General features: G+C 41.1%; 2 protein-coding genes across 20 annotated transcripts in view; one reads left to right on the plus strand and one right to left on the minus strand.

Annotated features, from left to right (window-relative positions):
- The window catches only part of LOC135092466 (uncharacterized PE-PGRS family protein PE_PGRS54-like), a 28972-nt gene extending 28637 nt beyond the window's left edge, over nt 1–335 (minus strand). The window contains exon 1 of the mRNA XM_063990984.1: nt 1–335. This exon is cut by the window's left edge and continues 949 nt beyond it. The gene's annotated coding sequence lies outside the window, so the exon portion shown is untranslated.
- Nucleotides 336–10725: 10390 nt separating this feature from the next.
- Nucleotides 10726–22234, plus strand: LOC135092467 (uncharacterized). Of its 19 annotated transcripts, none has more exons than XM_063990993.1 (12): nt 10727–10940; nt 13376–13484; nt 14586–14706; nt 14838–15159; nt 16263–16404; nt 16857–17299; nt 18018–18174; nt 18317–18416; nt 18924–19028; nt 19454–19617; nt 20089–20193; nt 20587–22234. In XM_063990993.1, the coding sequence occupies exons 4-12, from the start codon at nt 14889–14891 to the stop codon at nt 21491–21493; spliced, it is 2394 nt and encodes a 797-aa protein (XP_063847063.1). In that variant the 5' UTR covers nt 10727–10940; nt 13376–13484; nt 14586–14706; nt 14838–14888; the 3' UTR covers nt 21494–22234. The 19 variants fall into 19 exon arrangements, with proteins under 19 accessions (XP_063847055.1, XP_063847063.1, XP_063847059.1 ...); XM_063990987.1 differs by lacking the exon at nt 10727–10940 and adding an exon at nt 13107–13283; XM_063990994.1 differs by lacking the exon at nt 10727–10940 and adding an exon at nt 13125–13167.
- The last annotated feature ends 266 nt before the right edge of the window (nt 22235–22500 follow it).

Here is a 22500-nt window from a genome sequence, read left to right on the forward strand (position 1 = left end):
GAACTTGTGGTCCCCTTGTAAACAGAGACAGTTCTAGCCACACGCCTTAGGAACGCCACTAAGAACTTGTGGTCCCCTTGTAAACAGAGACGGTTCTAGCCACACGCCTTAGGAACGCCACTAAGAGCCTGAGGTCGTCGTGTTGGTGCTGGCGGTCGTGGTGTGAAGATAAGCATTCAGATATTCAAGTGTCCAGGCTTCTCTCAGCCTTCTTAGTCTCGCTCCTCCTGTCTGCCTTGGCCGCCCCGCTTCGCTACACTGCTGAGGCTGGCAAGTCCCCCGTGTGTGCGTGTGTGTGTATGTGTGTGTGTGTGTGTGGGGTAGCCCAGGGAACCGCCACTAGCCCCACCCCAGCCGTCCAGCGCCCCGCCCCGCCCACTATCTCCCCGGTGAGCCAATCAAAATCATTCTATTCTCTCTCTTTTTTTTTCTTTTTTCTTTTTTTCTGTCTTTTTTTTTTCCTGCCCTTCCCTCATCTCCGGTTTTTGCCTCACTTTTTTTCCTTTCTCTCTCTCTTAAGTCTTTCCTTTCATAGCTTCTCTCTCTTTTCTCTCTGTCTCTCCCTGTCTCTCTCCTCGCTCTTCCTTGCATCTATCTCCCTATCTCTCCCTCTCTCTCTCTCTCCCCTCTCACCTCCTCCCTCTCCAGTGCATCTACCTCTCTACGTCTCCCTCTCTCCCTCTCTCTCTGTAGTGACTTGCAAAAAAGAAAACGGGAAAATAAAGAGCATAAGGCTTTTAAGGGAAGATCCGAGGCACATACGGGGAAGGTAGTGACTTGTACCTTGCAAATACGTACCATAAAAAGTGAGACATGAGGGTACGTACCTTTGCAACGCCCAGTCCTTGCCACAGCGCTCACCTCCGCGTCTCTGAATGAACTGTGTGTGTGTGTGTGTGTGTGTGTGTGTGTGTGTGTGTGTGTGTGTGTGTGTGTGTGTGTGTGTGTGTTTTGACTCCTGACCTTATTAATTAACACATGTATATGTATAAATTAGGTATATTTTTTCTTTTTTTCTTTTTTTTCTTTTTCTTTTTTTTTGTAGTAGCATCATTAGTAGTTAGTAGGTCATTGTTAATAGTTCATGATTGCTACTGCTATTATTACTATTATTATTATTATTATTATTATTATTATTATTATTATTATTATTATTATTATTATTATTATTATTATTTTTATTGTTGTTGTTGTTGTTGTTGTTATTATTATTGTTATTATTATCATAGATGCAAATCAAGTGAGAATCTGTTTTTATTTAGTTATTCTATTTTTTTATTTATTTATTCATTTTTTTTCCTATAAACATTAAAAGCCATAGTTCACTATTCGCTACTACTACTACTACTACTACTACTACTACTACTACTACTATTACTACTACTACTACTATCACAGGTATAAAATCAAATTCATGAAGCTTTTTTTTTTATTTATTTAATGTTATTCACGTATTTATTTATCTATTTATCTAAAAAAATACGAAAAATTACCGCATAAATTTCAGCTGACAACTTAGATCAACAATTACTGTGATATTCATGCATCTTTACGGGATCACAATTCAGTCACTAAGAAGAAAACACAGCCACCAAATTAAAGTAAACATGAAGACTCCGAAGAGAACCATTCTACACTACTACGGCGGCTAACATTCAGGCAACTTTACGGGGTCACAAATCAGTCACCAGGAGGCAAAACACACACACGCACACACTCAACACTACATGCAAATGAAGTACATAAATACAAGCGTAAGAACACAAAGGAAGGTGCAATAGAACGTGTTTATATTCAAGTTACGAGGAGAACCATTGCATAAAACTAGCCATGAAAGAAATAACTGTTATATATTTGTATTTTATTCTTTTTCTTTTTTCTTTCTTTCTTTTATTTATTCATTTATTTATTTTCTTTCTTTCTTTCTTTCTTTTCTTTTCTTCTTTCTGCAGCTACTTCATATTTGCTTTATTTATTCTTTTTCTTTCTTTCCCTCCCTCCCTATTTCTTTCTTTCTTTCTTTCTTTCTCTTTTATTTACGTTTAACTCTCATAATATTCCCGTATCTATCTATCTACCCATCTATCTATCTACCTATCTATCTATCTATCTATCTATCTATCTATCTATCCCTCTAAAACTTTCCTTCCTTCTTACTTCCTTTTTTTATTGCAGACATCCTCTTCATACCTCTCTTCCTTCCCTTTTTATTGTCCCTCCCTCATTTTCCCTCCCTCCATACCTCCCTTCCTCTCACCTGTTCTCTAATAATGTACCAGCCATCAAGGTCACTCACACACCTTAACGGGGCAGCCTTCATGCACTGAGCCGCCAAGGGGAAGGTCTTCAGTAACCCCGAGTGAGGTGTTAGCATGACGCACGAGACGGAAGCATAATTTGAAGATAATCTGTTTTGACCACTCTTAGGAGGAATTGTGGGTGGTGGTGGTGGTGGTGGTGGTCGTGGTGGTGGTGGTGGTGGTTAGCTAGGGTTAATCTTATATGTAAATAGATAAAAGTGATAGAAAAATTGAAATACGAGTAATAAGAGAGAGAGAGAGCGAGAGAGAGAGAGAGTCAACAGACAGACAGACAGAGAAACAGAGATTTAAGTAAAAAATAAATAAATAAATATATAAAAAACGTGAATATTACTCCACTCGTGAATGGCAAAAGGTGGAGTGAAGTGGAGTTTTGAAAGTAGAAAGATTAGATTAAACAGAATAAAGAAAAATATTACTATCATAACTTCAGTGTTTTAAAATGTTTTGTTCTCGCCACGATTATTTTCAAAGGCCACACAGATGGTAAGCCAGCTTCTCCTGAGTTTTTCCTCCATTCAAGGCAAAGAATACTCGTTTAACTATCACTGGAATCAAGATAACCCCAATAACCCACAATGGAACCTGCTGAACGTGTAGAATCCATTGAAACTGTCACTGGAATCTTGAAAACTCCCTTGGAAACTTAGATAACTTCCACTAGAGGCTGTTGAAACTGTAGATAAATTGTTCATGTGTCACTAGAACCATGAAAACCCACGTTGGAAACCTCATTAACTTCTAGCAGAGCCTGGTAAAGTGCAGAATCCTTTCGAAACCATATCAAGAAGCACGAAAACACCCTTGAAAGCACATGCAACTTTCCAATTCACCCTTGAAAACCTGAATAACTCCCAGTAGGACCTGTTCAAACTGCAGAATCCATATTGAGTGTCACAGGAACCCAAAAATACCCTTGAAAAACCGAGCCACTTGCACTAGAACCAGTTAAAAGTGCAGAATGGTTACCAAACTTTGATGAATCATGAACACACCCTTGAAGACCTGAACAACTCCCACTACAACCTGTTAAAACTGCAGAATCTATATTAACTGTCACAAGAACCCAAAAAATACCCTTGAAAACCCAAGCCACTTGCACTAGAACCAGTTAAAAGTGCAGAATGGTTACCAAACTATAACTACCTATGAAAACACTCTTGAAAAACGTAAAGGATTCCCATTACAGCCTTTTTAAAACTTTAGAACCTTATAAACTATCACAGGAACCACCAAAAAACACGATTGGAAAAACACCCAGCCACTTGCACCAGAGCCTATTAGTGGTAAACATAAGAAAAAGAAACGTTTAAGAACAAGAAGGAAAAATATGACAAAAAAAACTTGATGATCCAAATTACTACCACCACCATCACCACCACCACCACCACCACCACAACCACCACCATCAGTTCCAGTACTTCTAAACCAGTTTCCAAGGCCACCCTGTCTCCCCTTCTCTCTCTCTCTCTCTCTCTCTCTCTCTCTCTCTCTCTCTCTCTCTCTCTCTCTCTCTCTCTCTCTCTCTCTCTCTCTCTCTCTCTCTCTCTCTCTCTCTCTCTCTCTCTCTCTCTCTCTCTCCCATCCCTCTCCCATCACCACCATCACATTCTCCTCCTCCTCCTCCTCCTCCTCCTCCTCCTTTCGCAGCCTTGCATTCAGCCTTCAGGAAGAAGCGGCACATCTCTTTCCTCCTCCTCCTCCTCCTCCTCCTCCTCCTCCTCCTCCTCCTCCTGTGTCCTGGGGGTAGGGGTTCTGAAGGTCGCCCCCTCTTCCCCCCCCAACCACCATCACCACTACAAGGACGAGGATGGCATGTGGGAAACTCGCCATCATCATCGTCATCATCATCACTATCATTATTATTATTATTATTATTATTATTGTCATCATTATTATTGTAGTCATCATTATTATTATTATCATTATTATTGTCATCACTATATATCATCATCATCATCATCATCATCATCATCATCATCATCATCATCACCGTTATCATTACTATTATCATCACTATTATCATTATTATCATTGTCATCACCATTATCATCACTACTGTCACCACTACAAACAACAATAAAAATAAAAGATATAATTTTTTTTACATTACTATTCACATACTATTATTATTATTATTATTATTATTATTATTATTACGAGTATTATTACGTATTATTATTATTATTATTATTATTATTATTATTATTATCATTATTATCATTATTATTACTATTATTATTACCATTATTCGTGTGCTTGCTTTCAAGGTGTTCTACTCTGCAAGGCCTCTCTCTCTCTCTCTCTCTCTCTCTCTCTCTCTCTCTCTCTCTCTCTCTCTCTCTCTCTCTCTCTCTCTCTCTCTCTCTCTACAGGTAATACAACTTTTACCTGTCTCATTACACGTAAGTCAGAGAGAGAGAGAGAGAGAGAGAGAGAGAGAGAGAGAGAGAGAGAGAGAGAGAGATTATCAAGTGGACATTTAATTTTTACTTACCTGAATAGCGAGAGAAAACGGAGATTGGTCACGGATTTGCATGATTCTCTCTCTCTCTCTCTCTCTCTCTCTCTCTCTCTCTCTCTCTCTCTCTCTCTCTGCTCGTTTGGAAAAGTTTGTGGTGAAAGTGAAAGGAAGATTAATTAAAACTGAAAGAAAAGAAAACGAACACGAAAAAAAAAACGAATATTTGAGGGAAAACTAAAATAAATATGCTGATGATTTATTTATTCATTTATTTCATTTATTTATTTATTTATCTTTAGCTTGAGGGCTGAAAATAATTGACCTGAACTTAATAATAATAATAAATGATAATAATGTATAGAGTATAATTGAACTGACGGTCTCGTATGAAATAGTAATAATAATAATAATAATAATAATAATAATAATAATAATAATAATAATAATAATAATAATAATAATAATAACGCAAAGTCACCAACAGGAAAAGTAATTCGGTAGTGAACGCAAGAAGGAAAAAAAGAGATAAAAAGAAAAAAAGAAAAGAGAGAGAGAGAAAGAGAAAAAGAATCAGTTTGTATTGCTGATTCATTCTCTTCTCGAGCTCAATTGGTTTCTTCAACTCTCTCTCTCTCTCTCTCTCTCTCTCTCTCTCTCTCTCTCTCTCTCTCTCTCTCTCTCTCTCTCTCTGTGTGTGTGTGTGTGTGTGTGTGTTTTATCATTTCTGTGTTTTTTATTTTCTTATCTCTTTATTTCCTTCTTCCTTCCTTCCTTTCTTTCTTTCTTTTTCCTTCTTTATTTGCTGTTATTCTTTCCTTCGCTTTTCTCTCTCCATCCTTTCTTTTTTTTCCGTCTTTCACTTTATTTTCTCGTTTTTCAATTTTCTCTTTTTCTCTTCTCTTTCTTTCTTTATTTTTCCTACACCTCTATTTTTCTTTTTTTCCTTTTTTCTTTCTTTCCCTCTTTCTTTCACTTTATTCACTCTCCCTTTCTAGTTTTCCTTCTTTCATAAACTTTTCAACATCCAATACACACTCTCTCTCTCTCTCTCTCTCTCTCTCTCTCTCTCTCTCTCTCTCTCTCTCTCTCTCTCTCTCTCTCTCTCTCTTTCTCTCTGTCACCTCAGAAAATTGACACTGTAAAAAAATAAAACCAAAAAGTTGAAATCACTCAAATTTTCTCGTTGCATGAAGTCAGCGAGGTTACTGGAGGAAAAGAAAGGAATTATTATTATATTTTTTTTATTTATTTATCTTTCATATTCGTTATTATTCTCTCTCTTTATATTCGTATTGTTCGATCCTTCGCCCTTTCTTCTCAGATGTTTACTTATAAAGCTCTACTTGCCGTTATGGTGGTTTGCAAAGGAGGGGGAGGTTGTGATTGGGGTTGCAGTTTGACAAGAATTCTGCATAACCACTGAGAAAAACTTCCTAACTACACTATTATTTTACTGCTACGGTCATCCTTCAACAATGGACTGGTTGCGTGTGTCAGTTTGTCCGACTCATGCATTCGGGGTCTCCAATCACAGACGGCTGAGTGAGGGAGGAGGGGGCAGGACTGACCGACACACACACACACACACACAGTCAGTCCTCGGCAAAGCTTACACCACGGGAGGAAGGTGACAGTAGTAGCATCACCACAGGCAGTACACCCTTGCAGCACCACAAGGATAGGGTGACAGGGTGTGGTGTGATAAAACGTGACCTCCACCAAATCCACGTGACTACTGCAGCATTTGAATTCAGCTGAAAACACCCTTGAAAACCCCAGTGACTTCCATTAGAGAGAGAGAGAGAGAGAGAGAGAGAGAGAGAGAGAGAGAGAGAGAGAGAGAGAGAGAGCGTATAATTGAAAGTGCAGAATTTTGTGAAGTTGTCACTATGTAGAATCACAAAAAAACACTTGAAAACCCAAATCACTTTCACAAGAGCCTGTTAAACTACCGTAGAATCACGAAAACGATCTTAAAATCACTATTAGACCCTGTCAGAAACAACGGAGACAAGAAAACAGTAAAAATGCAGAACACGGCTTTCATCTCTCTCATGTGTATCTTCCTTCCCAGCCTCAGCCTCAGCATGCTTGGTCGCCTGGCGGGAAGGCAGTGTTTTGGGTGCGGGAGGCCTAAATAGACGAGATATGCCGATCCGGGAAAAAATCTAAGGATAAAACATATCACATTTGATGAAAATTTAAGTAAATGTGGACATTCATGAAAAGTCTAAGGGTGAGACGCCATGTTTTGACAAGTGAGGAAATTTCTAGCCTAACCTATCTTTACCTAACCTAACCTAACCTAACCTAACCTATCTTTACCTAACCTAACCTAACCTAACCTAACCTAACCTAACCTAACCTATCTTTACCTAACCAAACCTAACCCATCCCAACCCAACCTAACCTAACCTAACCGCTGGGGCGAATCCCTTCATGGAACCCTCCATAAGGACACTAACCTAACCTGGAATTCCCTAACCTAACCTAACCTAACATTACCTAACCTGACCAGTGTGCTCCGCGGCAGTCACGCGCCACTCCTCACGGGCGGCGTCTGAAACTGTTATACACTGAGAAATAAGATGCATCAACACTCACCAAGAGAGGAAACGCTGCCAAACTTCAAAGTTGTCAAGATGAACGCTGCCATTTTCAAAGGCACAGCAGCAAACACAGATCCCAGTCCTCCAAAGCTTCCATAATGACGGCAGGACTCACACTGGCGTGGCGCCGTGACACTCCCTGACAGGGCAGCGCGGAATAATACTCTCGTAGTGACCTTTATATATATCATATATAAAACGTGCCTCATAAGAAAATGTTCATAATAAAATGCTTATCATTCAATACTTTCAGTACAACGAACAAGCTCAGCTTATGTAAGGACAAAAAAAACTACTTTTTCTATACTTCACCCACATATGAGGTGCTTCCTGGGGTGCACAGGAAGTGTTCCAGGCTCAGCGTGTGAAGGGAGCCGCGCTGTGTGTACAGTTTGTGGGCTTGGCTCTGGGAGGCACTTCTGATTTCACCGCAGATTTGTGACTTAACTATAAGAGGCCGCCGTATCAAACTTTTACAGATGTACACTACAATAAGTGTACTGTCTTGGTATGTAAGTCTTTTACGGATTACTAAAAAAAAAAAAAAAAAAGCCATGTTCTGCATATTTACGAAGAAAACTAAAAAAAAAAAGAAACATTTGAACCATCCGAACTAAAAACTGACGGAAAGACAGAAGTGTTACGAATCTCCAAATACGAGACGGTTCACTCATTCTAATTAGTGAACCGAACCGAGCTGCCTTGTAATGATGGTGCTAAATGACTTCACTTTTCTTTTCTTTCTTTCCTTCCTTTCCCAGCACCGTGAGAAGTGGAAAGGAGGGAAGGGAAACAATTAAGAGTGAGAGGAAAGTTCAAATAGATCGGAACTGCTTCGAAGAATGATTTGAAAGTTGAATTGTATTGCTTTTTTTTTTTTTTGAGATGTGAGTGACAGCCATTACTGGTGAAAGGAGAGAGAGAGAGAGAGAGAGAGGGAGAGAGAGAGAGAGAGAGAGAGAGAGAGAGAGAGAACCGGACAGGCAGACAGATAAAGAGAGAGATTAAAAGACAGAGACAAAGACGAACAGAAGCAGACAGGGAGAAAGATAGAAAGACAACAAAGATTTATAGAGAGGCAGTCAGGCAGGCAGACAAACAGACAGAGAGACAGAGAGACAAAGAGACAGGCAGACAGACACACAGACAAACTTAGAGAAAAAAACAGATTAGACAAAAAAAAATTGCAGTTAATATATTGAGTAAAGGACATTTCAAATACGTTAAGATATATTTGAGAGATACTGAAGGAAGGGTGGCTGGCAGGAATGCTGTGTCGAGTGAATAGATAGGTGAATAAATAGATAAATAAATAAATAAGTGAATAAAATAGAAAGTAAACAGCCCATGAAGTGAAAGCAAATCTTGATCTTAAGCAAGTCATGAGTTTGGAATAACAGGAAATATCAGAGTCTTTCCCTCTCTTTTTTTTTCTTTCTTTTTTTCTTTTCTTTTTTTTCTTTTTTTCATGCTTCAGTCTTCCCTGTAATGATGATGATGCTACATGTTCTCTCTCTCTCTCTCTCTCCTCTCTCTCTCTCTCTCTCTCTCTCTCCTCTCTCTCTCTCTCTCTCTCTCTCTCTCTCTCTCTCTCTCTTTCTCTCTCTCTCTCTCTCTCTCTCTCTCTCTCTCTCTCTCTCTCTCTCTGACACAACCCAGCCTCACTTTTCCTCTCTGTTACTTGCATACGCGCTGTTCTGCTCAGTAAGACAATGCTCGGGGTAACAATAACACCAGTGACTCTAATAACTGTGTTGCAATAGTTAATGTCTGCTAAATAATGCCGGAATATTTATTTAAACTTTGTAAATCACGTTTTATTTGAGTTTTGAGTTTTGTTTTATTTTTTTTCTTGTTTGTGTGTTTGTTGGTTGTCGTCTCTCTCTCTCTCTCTCTCTCTCTCTCTCTCTCTCTCTCTCTCTCTCTCTCTCTCTCTCTCTCTCTCTCTCTCTCGTAAAAGAAAAGAAAAAAATCAAGGAGGAAAAAGAACGAGAAAAAGGAAAACGAAAAACAAGGAAGACGAAAAGGAAGAAGAAAGAAACGAGACAAGGAAGAAAAGGAAAAGAAAAAAAGAAAACGAAGACAATGAATAGAAAAATGATTGAAAGAAGAAAATAAAAAAAGAAACAACAACAAAAAAAAAAAAAAAAAACTACAACAATAAACATACAAAAAAAAAAACACCCCAAGATCAAGAGTAAGATTGAGTCAGCTGTGGTCTATAGTGACGCTACTGAAAAAAAAAAAAAAAAGTGTAGATATGGTCTTGCTTCTACTGTGGAAAATTGTCCCATATTGTCCTGATTGGTCTTGTGGGTCACAGGCCTCGTCTTCTGTCACCAAACAAGCAATAAAGGATTGATATTATTTCGTCAATACATTTATTTCCTTTAACCTAAATATGTAATAATACGGTTTTATTCGTGTCTCCTGATGTTATGGCACCTTTGGCTAATTCTTGACTCTTATTTTGTTCTTCCCATTATCGCAATACCTGATAACAGTCACTATCATGGAAGTGTTGCCAAATCTACAGAAACATCTGGAGATCTACTGAGATTCTTATGGATCTCAGGAGATTCTGAACTATTACCACATGCTACTCAGTTTCAATAGGCTCAGAAAATGTACAGAAATTGTGCTTCCCGGGAGTTAGATATCTATTAAAGCTGTGTGTGTGTGTGTGTGTGTGTGAGAGAGGGAGAGAGAGAGAGAGAGAGAGAGAGAGAGAGAGAGAGAGAGAGAGAGAGAGATACCAAATGAAATATAATACAGAACAAAGTATGAGGGAAAAATGAATAAAATAGGGACGAATAAATAATGACATAAATGCATAATAAAATGTAATACAGAACAAATTATGAAGAAAAGAATAACAATAATAAATGAAAGGGCCAGTGACAACATACACAGCGCGGTGCAGAGCGTACATTAACCAGTGGGAGACCAGGTTGTTTAGATGTTTCAATATGACATATGAGTCTACATGATTCTGTCCAAGACAACTAAACATATGATAATAATGAGAAGCTTGAAATTATACAGGGTTTTCAATAACTTCACACAAGTTCATACAAGAGATGAAGGATTGTAGTGTAAACACCACCAGGACCATTTCAAATTTGGCGCTTAAATTAGAGATGTGGATATTTTGACAATTACAATTATAATGGCTTATAATTTAGTTTTGCATGTTCATGCGTCATTGTATTTAACTTATTTTATTTTTTATTAGAATAGTATAATATGAGAGACGTTGGTGTATATTGCTGGAAGCGGAAAATTTAACTTGAGAATTTTTATATACGTAGTGCGCGCAGGCAGAGGAGGGCGACTCGCTGACTGGGCGAGCAGACGTCAGACAGGGAATTGTTGTGACTGAAAGGCGGTGTGTGCAGCTGCCTTATTTAACCTGGATTTTATCTTAACAAAACAGTGACGCGTGCTATGGGTGCCTGTGTGTGCTGGTGCAGGCCTAGTGGCCGCTGGGAGGTGCCTGGGAGTGCCTGGATCTGCTGATGAGGGCCAGGAAGGCTTCTAATACTGGTGAGTGACCCACCCACCACTTGTCCACCTGGCGGACTTCGCTCATTTTCTTTTCTTCAGAAGCCATCGTGTAATAGACGGTAACTTTGATAGTGTTGTTCTTTATGATAGCTCCTTGTCACACACAACAACGAAATAGCAGGCTAAGGTTACGTTAGTGTCCGTGTTTTCCGAAATTTTCGTCAAACATTATTTATTTATATTTTTGAAGGCTCATATTTCACATATTTTCTCCTCGTTAGGAATACATTTGCAGATATGACTCAATATTCCACGGTCCTGCTAACGTTCCTAACCTCCAGGACAAAATACCCATGAATTAACCACAACAGAAAATCAAAAACTGCCAAAATTCATCTTATCAGCTGAAGTGAAGGCTGGCTTTCCTTATATATCCGCCATTATTTGCTACATCTCTCACTTATTATAAGCCAAACCTGTCGCTAAGTGGAGCTACATAGCTATGCTTTCATATCCGCTGGTCAGACATAACCGCTATTGTCTGGTTTTGGTGTGATGAAGGCTTAATTAAGTAAAGCAGTGACAGTTGTTCTCTCTACCGGGACCGCCGCCATGATGGATATGCCTGTTGGATCCTGTCGATATTCAGATTATTTTATATTTTTCCTTACTTCATTATTTCGGCTTCTAAGTAACTTTTTATGGTTTCTAAAAATGTTTCGTTATTTTTAAAGTGTTTTTCTCAATTGTTTATAATGAAATATGTTGATTTTACAGGCATTTTATACTTTCATAAGGATCGTTTCCTGGTGCATTTTTTCATACCCTGTCAAGTACTTTTCTTTATTTAAGCTTATTATTGAGTTTTTATTGCTTCAAAAAATCGGGCATGAATTTTAAAGTGTTTTAAATTGCTGTTCAAGTAAATATGCGGCCTTTAAAGTGATCTGCAGCCCCGTTAAAAGTCTGTTTTTCACCATTTTATTAATATTAAATTTGTTTATTTGAGCTTATAGCTCACTTTAAATTGTTTGTAAAAATAGTTCAGATTTTTTGAAGTGGTTTGGCTTCGTTTTAAGTTAGGTTTGTGGCTTTATTATTGTTTTTAAGCATTTCAAAGTTCCAACATTTTTTTATATCTTTCGTTTGAAATTTCTCTTTTATTGCTGAGGCTTGAAATGTTTTGATATTCCAGATATTAGTTAAAGTTTATGTCAAATTAAAATATGTAAAGCAATCCAGTCTGGGTGCAATATTTCAAAATGCGATTTTGAAAATGAAATTAAGTACGTATATAACGGACCGTGTGACGTCATCAGTCGGTGGGGCGTCATCAGACCGACATCCTCCTCCTCCCAGTCTTTCCTTATCAATATTTAGCGTAATTTATCGTGTTTTTCAGGTGCAACAAGCACTCTACTTAGCTGAATTGTGCATAGGTATGTGGTAGTTGCTGGATAAGTGTGTGTAATGAGTGTATGCATGTATGGGGAGTGTTGTGTGGGGGAGCAGGGGTGTGTGGGGTGGTGAGCAAGCCTGCCACAGCTCACTACCTGGCCTGTTACTGCTCATGCCTGCTTGCCTGTCTGCTTGCTTGTTGTTTCTGTGTGTGTATGTGTGTGTGTGTGTGTGTGTGTGTGTGTGTGTGTGTGTGAGTGAGTGAGTTTCTCCTAGGTTCACACCACCACCTGTTCTGCCCTCACTACCCAAATTCTCCCTATTCTCCCTCTCTATAGCCTCTGTATTCTAGTACAGCCCTCTTGCGGGATGTTACAGTTACAATTGTAGAGATGAACCCAGCAGGCCCTGACGTGGCTGCACCTTGTAAGAGAGGTGTAGGTTTGAGTTTCCCAAATAGAATATATACTGTTGGTAGCAGTACAAGGAGGACGTTAGGAGAAATGGAAGAGATAAAGAAGGAGGTGCAAAAATCAGTAAGATTAAACTACTTCGAGAAATACAAAAAAAAAAAAAAAAAAAAAAAACGAAAAATACAAAAAAAAAAAAAAATTGCAAGAGGGGTACATGTTTCTAAGTTTTCGAATATAATGTAATAATAAGAATTGGAGGAGTAATAATTGAGGAGAAATGACGAAGGTAACGAAAGAAAAACATTGCAAAAATTAACATAATTAAAATAAACTTTAAAATTTACCATAAATAACGATAAATATTAGTAAAATCTCAAAAATCAAGTTAACTGTCCCTGGGTGAAGACTGGCCGGCGCCCCGTCATGTGTGAGAGCAACAACAACACTCGCCAAGGGTTAGAGAGATGAGAAGGTTTTCAGCTGTTATTGTGTGTAAATAGTCAGCATCACCTGCTGGAGTGAGGGGAGGAGTGGAGCAGCAGTAGTGGTGGTGGAGTTGAAGTGGTGTCAGGTAATAGGAGGGGAAATTTGTACCATCTAGTTGTGCTTGTCTCAGCATCAGTAGAAAATAAGCGTGAGATTTTATTTGCTGGTTTATTTTAGTGTTGGAGGTGTGGGCTCGGCATGACATCGGGCCTGGCGAAACTCTATGTAAGGTACAACACGAGCCAATGTTACCTGTACGTCCATTTGTAGGAGTACCAAACCCAAGGTAGGTGCCGGTGTGTCTTGAGGTGGCGGATTGCTGGCAGGCGAAGCAAAATGTTCAGTCAGACTTGAACTGTAGAACACCACAAGTCTTGTTTGAAGAAACTGAAAACAAGCAGCTATATTTACTGACCTTACTGATTACTTTATTATCTGTTCAACTTGAGTGTTCACCTTACCCAACCTAACCTGACCCAACCTCGCCTCACCTCACCTAACATTGTCTTCATCTTTACTTCTCTTCTTTCCTTTTTCCTCTTCCCGGATAATATGGAGGTTAATATTTACATGTCAGATAGAATTAAGGTTGTAGAATATGCAATACATATCAATTTATTAATGCAAAAAAAAAAAGGTAAAAGTTTAATGAACTGACACATCCCCACATGACAGCCTCCCCATCTGTGTGCTTGAGAGTCAGTCCTGGCCGGCTGCCTGAGGTGTGCGGGCCAGGGTGGGTTTAACAGTTATAGGAATCACAATAGTTAGTTATTTGAAGTTGTCGCTTAGCTTGAAAAAAAAAATAAATAAATAAATAAAGTGTTTAGTTAGGTGTTAAGTGGTCGGTCTAGATTTGAGAGAATACATTTTCTTTATATATATATATATATATATATATATATATATATATATATATATATATATATATATATATATATATATATATATATATATATATATATATATATATATATATATATATTAGGCTGTTTTATTTATTTATTCATTAATTTTGTATATTCTCTGGTATACATATTTACTAATTTTGTATTTGTTTCTTATTTTTTTTTGTGTGTGTGTGTGTTATAGAAGAGAGAGAGAGAGAGAGAGAGAGTGAGAAATTCTATTCTTAATAATGTATTTTATTTTTATTATATTTACTAAGAAACAGTAATTAAACTATACAGTAAAATCCCTCTTATCCAGCATCAACGGGACCGCCAACATGCCAGATACTTGAATATTGCCGGATACTTGAATAGAAGTGAAATTATGTCCACAATCACCACCCTACACTCATGCATCTTACCATAACAAAGATCAGCTGATCTGATCAGCTGCTTAAGTGTAAGCACAACACGCTTCCTCTTTTCTACAACTTTAGGCATGATGAAGGCGTCAGGCGATAAACAGTGCACACGCGGGACTGAGTCACTGAGTAAACACAGTGCAGTGGGCCGCGGGTGGCGCGAAGCAGTGCGCTCTGGTGGCGAGGGGGGGACAAAGTATGCCTCGCGCGGGAATTTTAATCGATTTTATGAGTACACATTGATTTTTTATTGATTTTAAGGCTCGGGGAAAAATGTGCTGGATACTTGAATGCTGGATGAGAGGGATTTTACTGTACTTTCTACAGAAATAACAACAGTGACAAGCAAACCATTCCGGACCACCCCACCCAGACACCATGGCCTGGCAGCGACCCCATTCCATCTGCTACATGACGCTGGCTGATGCATTCCTGACACGGCTGCGGCAGGAGGCGGAGAGCAGGAGCAAGAGTCGGATGGTGAAGGAAGGGGTGACGGTGGAGGTGGTTGCGGTGGAGGGGTGTCGGAGGGGGTTCGTGCAGGGGTACCTCAGCAGGGTGTACGAGCAGGGGCAGGGGACATTCAGTAAAGCCAAGACATTCGCCAAGCAGACCATCTATGAGTGTGAGAGAAGTAATCATTGTAAAGGTAGGTTGCTTTTGGCTTTGTTTCTTGTTCATTTTTTTATTTGTCATTGTAAAGGTAGATAAGCTTTGGTTTTATTGTCTATTTATTTATTTATTTATTTATTTATTCAGTTTACTTATTTATTTTATTTATTTATTTATTTATTTATTTATTTATTTATTTATTTATTTTATTTATTTATTTTTTTTTTACCCTTTCATTCCGGTGATCATATATGAACGATTGCATGAGTGCGTCCGTAGCGACGGCGATCATTCCCGTAATCAAGAATTTTCGTGCCTGAATTTTGAGCTCCAAGCGCGGTTTCTCGAGTCAGATGGCGCGTGGAAGTGTCTGGCATCTGTTTCCACCCGTAGTGTTGCCACTAGCTCTGTATATTTAGCGGTAACTAAGCTATTCTCCCATTCTGAGGGCGACACTTGGCAACCCCAGCGGCCTGCCATGTGGAAAGCACCCTGATAAGAGCCAAGGGACCTGATAAGAGCCAAGGACACGGACAGCCCTATTATTGTGTGTGTGTGTGTGTGTGTGTGTCTTCTCCAGGCTGTTTCTGGTTGACGGATCACACAGCGAGATCCTTGATAAGCCATAACTAACCTTTTCAGAGATCACATGGAGCTACAAAGTACATCATTGTATTCAGAATAACACAGAGAAGAAAAATATTAGTATTCAAACAGACTTCTCACAATTTCTAGGTTTATGATTTTTACCCGTCATGGCTTATGGGAAAATAGTTTAATCACCGGAATATAAGGGTTAAGGAAGTTTTGCAGTGCATATATCAAAGGAAGACTTTTTTTTTTTTATTTATTTATTTTTTTTTTTTATTTTTTTATTTATTTTTTTTTTCTGTTGATTGTGTTGAAGGGAAAGATTTATGTTGCTTCATAGTGTTGTGGCTTGGTATGAATTGTTTTGATGTTTTACTTTTTACAGTCTCTCTCTCTCTCTCTCTCTCTCTCTCTCTCTCTCTCTCTCTCTCTCTCTCTCTCTCTCTCTCTCTCTCTCTCTCTCTCTCTCTCCTCTCTCTCTCTCTCTCTCTCTCTCTCTCTCTCTCTCTCTCTCTCTCTCTCTCTCTCTCTCCAACCCCCCCCCCCCAGGCAGCTCCAGCGGGGATCCCACCAAGACACGAGCCAATGGGTGCTCTGCATACATATCATTCATGTTTGAGGAGGGCGCCACCGTGACAGCCTGTGTGGTGCGGAGGCGTCTCACACACACCGGCCATGACCCTAACAACAGGTGGGGGAGCACGGGCAGGGGACGTTCAGTAAAGCCAAGACATTAGCTCTCGCTGTGTCATATCACCTTAGTTTTTTCTTGTTTAGCATTGTCATATTGTCCTCCTTTTTTTCTTTTAGCTCTGTATCGTATTGCCCTTTTTTTCTTATACTTTCTCCTATTTTACTCCTTTACTTGATCTCAATAACAACATGAAGGGATAAATTACCATATTAAAAAGAATAAACACACCTTACTATTTTCTTCCTTCTCTTTCACTGTTTTCCTCCTTTTCTATCTCACAGCAACAACACAAACAAGTGAACAATCAAAATTTACTAAGAATAAACCCACATAAGTATCCCCTTCCTTTTTCCCCCCAAACAGCAACACAAACAAATAAACTAACCAAGATTACAAAGAACGCATCCCCTTAACATGACCCGACCCCTGACCTTGATCTTGACCGCCAGGGAGGAGTCAAGAATCAGCCGCATTGACCTCAAGCTGCGGTTTCTGATCGAGACGTGGCTGGGGGCGGGACTCAAGGTCAGCGAGGTGATGGCCGAGGTTGCCAGGTGGAACAAGACACATGGATACACTGACCACCACAACCGTCGCTATTTCCCGACTCGCCAGGACATACAGCAGATGGCGTTGACCCTCCGCCGGCCCTCCAAGCCCCCCCAAGGTCACCCACCGCGCCGAAAACCCAGGAAATATGATACCCTGGGGAAGGACAATGCAGTGCAGGTTCTGAGGACGGAGTTTAGGGAGTGGTGTGTCTTCCAGCAGTCTCGCACCACAGCTGGTCCTTCCCCGCGTCCCCTGGTGGTGGTGCTGCAGAACGCGGCCATGAGGGAGGCTATGGTGCAGTATGGTGGTGACTTGATGTGTATACGGAATAATTTTGAAGGTGGGTATGGTGTGTGTAGTGTGGGGGTTTTTATTTTTGTGTTTGTTAAGAGAAGTTGCTAAATTATTGGTCATTTCTGTATATTTTTTTTCGTTTTTGTTTGTTATGGTGTGTGTGTGTGTGTGTGTGTGTGTGTGTGAGGTTGTATGGTTTTGTGTGTGGCTGTGGTTGTGGTCGTGGTATTGTGTGGTGGTGTGATGCCCTGGTGTGTTTTGCTGATAGCCATAATCTGTTCTGAAGTCACCACAAAAGCAAAGAATAGTTGGACAACAAAACTTTATTTTCAAAGCACTCAAAGAACAAAAAATAAATAAATGAATAAAAAATAATTGAAAACAGATTCATCACTTATAGGCTCACAAAAAGGTGCATAAATGACAACACCTTTGAGCAAACAGTATAGCAGTGTCTGTCATTAGGAGATGATACCAGGAGAGTCACAAAAAAAAAAAAAAAATGAAATGCTGTTGTCTAAGAAACCAGTCAGTTGTGTGTCAGGTGAGCCGCCATAAGCTAAACAAATAAACTAAATAAACTTAATATATTTTTGGCCACACAGCTTGTTGGTACCCAGAGTTTGCTTGAAAGAATAATGACAAAAAGACTAAAGATCACTCCCTTAGCCCCCATTTCTGCCCATGTATTAAGTCCCTCAGTAGTAGACCCTAATTCCCCCCCCCACACACCCTGAGCAGCATGCCTCCCCTCTCCACCTCAGGGCTGCGGCAGTACGGCAGTGCGGTGTACGTGGTGGCAGTGAGTGACAGTGATGGCAACGCTCACCCGGCATCCTTCATTGTGACCAGTGACGACGAGCCAGCCACATTCCTGCTGGCCTTCCGAGAGCTGCTCACCCACTGCCCTGCCACCCCCAGGTGCTGCACACACACACACACACCCACACACACACACACACACACACACACACACACACACACACACACACACACACACACACACACACACACAGAGGGAGAGGGAGATTCCTGTCACTAATTAATCTCCCTTTCTCTTTAGAGTGGTGATGCTGGACAGGGAGATACAGGTGTTTGCTGAGGTGCTGGCCACACTGCTGCCTGACACACTGTTCCTCCTCCCTTGGGTGCAGGTGGCTCAGGTAATCCTGCCCCCCCCCCCCTTTTTTTTTTTTTTTACTAGACTTTTTTTACCAGTATTTTTGTGGTTTTGTTATATTTTTTTTATGAAGGACTTGAATATTTTTTTCCTTTCCTTATAGTGGCTTTTTCATTCCTTTATTTTATCTTGTTCATTTTTATTCATTTTATTTTTTAACTAAGTCCTTCAATATTTTTCTTTTCCTTATTACAACTGACGAATTATTTCCCTACTCTTACCAATTTTTTTTTATTTTCTTTGTAACTTTTTTTATTTGAGATAAATTTTATTTTTTTTTACTTAACCAATTTCTTTTACCCTTTTATTCTCTTTCATTCCTTTTAGTATTATTTCCCATCATTTCAACTCTTACTAAGAACACTTTTGGCCATAGATTTCACCTTGCAGTTAACATCGATACACAATTATTTCCTCCCTTGCACTGTATATTTCTTTTCCCATTTTTATCCCTTCAATTGTGTGTGTGTTCACCTGTGTCCCCCTTCAGGAGGTACACCAGTGGCTGCAGGCATCCCAGGCAGCAGGAAAGGAAAATGCAGGTGTGAGGAGGATGTTACTGCAGTGCCTTCAGGAGCTGAGGGCCTGTGACACGGTGAGGGGCTGGCTGGGGGGTGTAGGAGGAGTGTAGAAGTGAGTAGAGGTGTTCAAGAAGGTGTATGATTGAGCTTTTGATGTGTTTTAGGTGTAGAAGAGTGTTGAGTGTGTTCTGAGGTGTTGTGTGGGTGAAAGGAGTGTAGGAAGGTATAGAAGTGAATGTTGGGAGGTGAGTGAGGGGTGCTGGGGTGTGTGTCGGAGTGTTGAGGGGTGTAGAGTGACATTTTGAGGTGTGTGGTGAGTGGAGGGAGTGAGAGGGTGTAGTGTGGGTGTTGAGGCATGTGTGTGTTGGTCATACTTCAAGAAATGATGTAGGTATTCAAGAGACAAAATGAAGAATACTCAAAACATTTTCTTTATTTTTCTCAGAGGTGTAAAAGAAAAGACAAAGACAAATAAGTTTTTTTTTTTATTTCCCCGCAGAAGGAAGCATTTGTGGAGGTGGTGGGGCAGCTGGAGGGGCGTGCGGGGCTGGAGGGTTTCCGAGCCATGCTGTGGACAGAGTGGCTGGCTCACCCTACACGCTGGAGTGACTTTGGCCGGGCTGCTCTGTGTGGTGGCCCGGCTCAGGCTGCTGTGTGGGAGAGGTCAGGCTGTGTGTGATGGCAGTGGTTGTTGTTGTTGTTGTTGATTTTTAGTGCATGTAGGTGGTAGTATTGAAGTTATTGATCATTCTTACTGGTTGTGGGAGTTATTGCAGTTGTTGATCATTCTTACTGCATGTGGAGTTGTTATTGGTTACTAATTGTTAGAGTATGTGTTAGGAGGACGAGGAGGTGTCACTTGTTAATCAATTTTTTTTTCTTATTCAGGTTTGAATTCCTTGTTTTTGTTTTTTTTGTATGTATTAAGGGAAGTTGCTAAGTTATTGAGCATTCCTATATTTCCTTATTTTTATTATGGATTCAGTTTTTTTTATTTTTATGGTTTGTTATTTTAATTGTAATTTTTCTGCTTTCCTTTCTTTGACATAATCTTGTATTGGTCTAACTTTGTTGTAATGTGTCAGCTGATAAAATTTCTTCTTCCTCAGTGTAATATTCTCCTGTGGTCTGTAGGTTCTTCCTGAGGCTGCAACACCAGTTCCTGAAAGGTGTGCACACCAGGAGGACGCTGCCAGACCTGCTCAAGTTACTCACTGAAACCGTCACCCACAGGAAGAAGTGAGACTGTGTGTGCGTGTGTGTGCGTGTGTGTGTGTAGGAGGGTAACAGAGTAGGGTGAGGTGTTAAGACAGGATTAGATTCAGCTTTATGAATGTGAGGGACCAAGTAACTGTAGAGCTTTGGAGGGAGTGAATATTGAGGTGAGGGGCTGTGGTGAGTGACTGTGGTTTGTCAACATACTGTGGGGGGACATACTGTGGGGTCTGTGGTGGGGTGGGGTGGGGAGAGGGAAGGAGAGAGAGAGAGAGAGAGAGAGAGAGAGAGAGAGAGAGAGAGAGAGAGAGAGAGAGAGAGAGAGAGAGAGAGAGAGAGAGAGAGAGAGAGAGAGAGAGAATTTTAAGGAGTCTTGTGGTTCAAAGTGAGTGTCTATGAAGTGTGTTATTGTTGCAGTGCGGGCGACACCCTGCTGGACGTGTCTCTGCTGCTGGAGGGGTCGGCAGTGGAACGCGCTGCAGCACTCATCAAGCAGGGGTGGCCACAGCTGGTCACTTGGCAGGGGCCATGGGTGGCACACGTGCCCTGCCACACCCTGCTGGAGACATCCTACCGCGTCAACCTGCTCACCCTGGAGTGTGAGTGTCCCCTGCTCACCTTTGGAGGTCCTTGTGTGCACCTTTGCCTGGTGTCCTCCCTGGCTCAGGTACGGCAGGGTGCCTCACCGCAGCAGGAGCGGCAGCAGCTGGCCCAGGCAGCACTGGAGCAGGGGGACTACTTGCTGGAGGCCGACTGCTGCATGACCTTCCACAGTGGCGGCGTGTGCGTCACCGAGCTGGCGTCTGGCACCTGCACCTGTGTGGCAGCTGCTCTGGACACCGCCTGTGTGGGTGCCCTGCTGGTGGACTTGGCCAGGGAGGCAGGCCACACCCAGGCCCTGCCACCCGTGCCCCTTGCAGCGCCACTGGCCATCAAGGCTGAAGAGGACCTGGCTGCCTCTCAGTCACCTGTCATCATCCAAACACACACCGGACTGCCACACAGCCTCACCAACACTCCCCAGGATCTGCAGGAGGCCCAGGATCTGGACCAGGCCCACTCCCTCTCCTCCAAGGCACTGCTGGAGAAGCTGTACCTCTGGTCCACCACCAAGGACTTCACAGACTCGGAGATCCTGCACCGCCTGCTGCAGGCCACCCATGATGCTGTGTGGGGCAGCCAGCCACCCCCCTCACCCCCTCCTGCCGCGCCGCAGCCCAGGCTAGCAGCTTCCTGCGGCAGTGACAGGCTGCGGGCTGTGGTGCGCACCGTACGGAGGAAGAAGAGGAGGTGGGTGAGGCTCGGACTGCTGTCGCCCAGATGACTCACAGCGGCACAGTTGGCAGTGAATCACTGTGGTGTCTGCCGATTCATGTACAGATAAAACTCACTCTCAACACAACATATGAACCTCATTTACCTTATTTTTATATTTATGAAGTACATCGAGCACCGCCTGACATGGTGGTGGTGAGCTGCATGCCACCGGCTGGCACACCTGTTATTTTGCCGCTGCATCCATCATGGAAAAACTGAGGAAGCATCACCACCACATGGCAACATAAGTTCCTGCCCAATGCCTTAGCTGATGAAGACAGTCCTTGGAGTGGTTTTATTACACTTGCTTGGGGAAACATGTACTTCATTCATCAAGTGCCTCTGCCCTCACTCTTTATTCAGCCTTGAGTTAGACATGTATCCATAAGTGAGGCTAACACAGTGAGAGTGATTATGTGATACAAGTGAAGGCCTAAGAAAATGTGTTGCAAATATGTGCCTAACTGTCAGCTGCAGAGGAGGAGGTGAGGGCAGAGGCATTTTATAAGCACAATAAAATTTGACAAATCAAACCATTGGGCAAGAACTCCAGCATTGCCAGATAGCAGTGATACTTCCCGTGCTGCCCTTCCCTGGTGGACACAGCAGGCCACTCATTGACATTACGTAATATCCAGCAGTGACTGTGACCTGCCTGTGGAGTGCTGAGAGGAACACCATGCGGCCTCTCCCATTGTGCTCCAGAGATTCTGAAATGCCATCACTTTCTCATTAAATTATTTTTATATGTTTTTGTTTTGTTTCCTCAATGTGTAAATTGTGCGTGTGTGTGTGTGTGTGTTAAGTTGTCCAAGTGTGAATGTTTTGCAAGTTAAGTGTGTGTATGTTGAGGAAACATTCTGGATCAAGAGAGTTTACAGATGATACACAACACTCAATACAGTGAAATGTGTGCATCTTATTTTGAGCAAACATTTTGGAACATGAGAGAAGTACAGATGACACACAACATCCAATAATGAAATATTTAAACATTTTGAAAGATTGGAAGTT

The sequence above is a fragment of the Scylla paramamosain genome, chromosome 40 (genome assembly GCF_035594125.1).
Source record: "Scylla paramamosain isolate STU-SP2022 chromosome 40, ASM3559412v1, whole genome shotgun sequence".
In the NCBI taxonomy this organism is placed as follows: Eukaryota; Metazoa; Arthropoda; class Malacostraca; order Decapoda; family Portunidae; genus Scylla; species Scylla paramamosain.

What these genes read in the sequence shown, in the direction of transcription:
- LOC135092467 (XM_063990985.1), top strand. Translation starts at nt 10,913, where the DNA reads ATGAGGGCCAGGAAGGCTTCTAATACTG. An exon ending in CAGGAAGGCTTCTAATACTG is followed by an intron (nt 10,941 to 14,883) that starts GTGAGTGACCCA and finishes CACCCCACCCAG; the next exon opens with ACACCATGGCCTGGCAGCGA. An exon ending in GAGAAGTAATCATTGTAAAG is followed by an intron (nt 15,160 to 16,262) that starts GTAGGTTGCTTT and finishes CCCCCCCCCCAG; the next exon opens with GCAGCTCCAGCGGGGATCCC.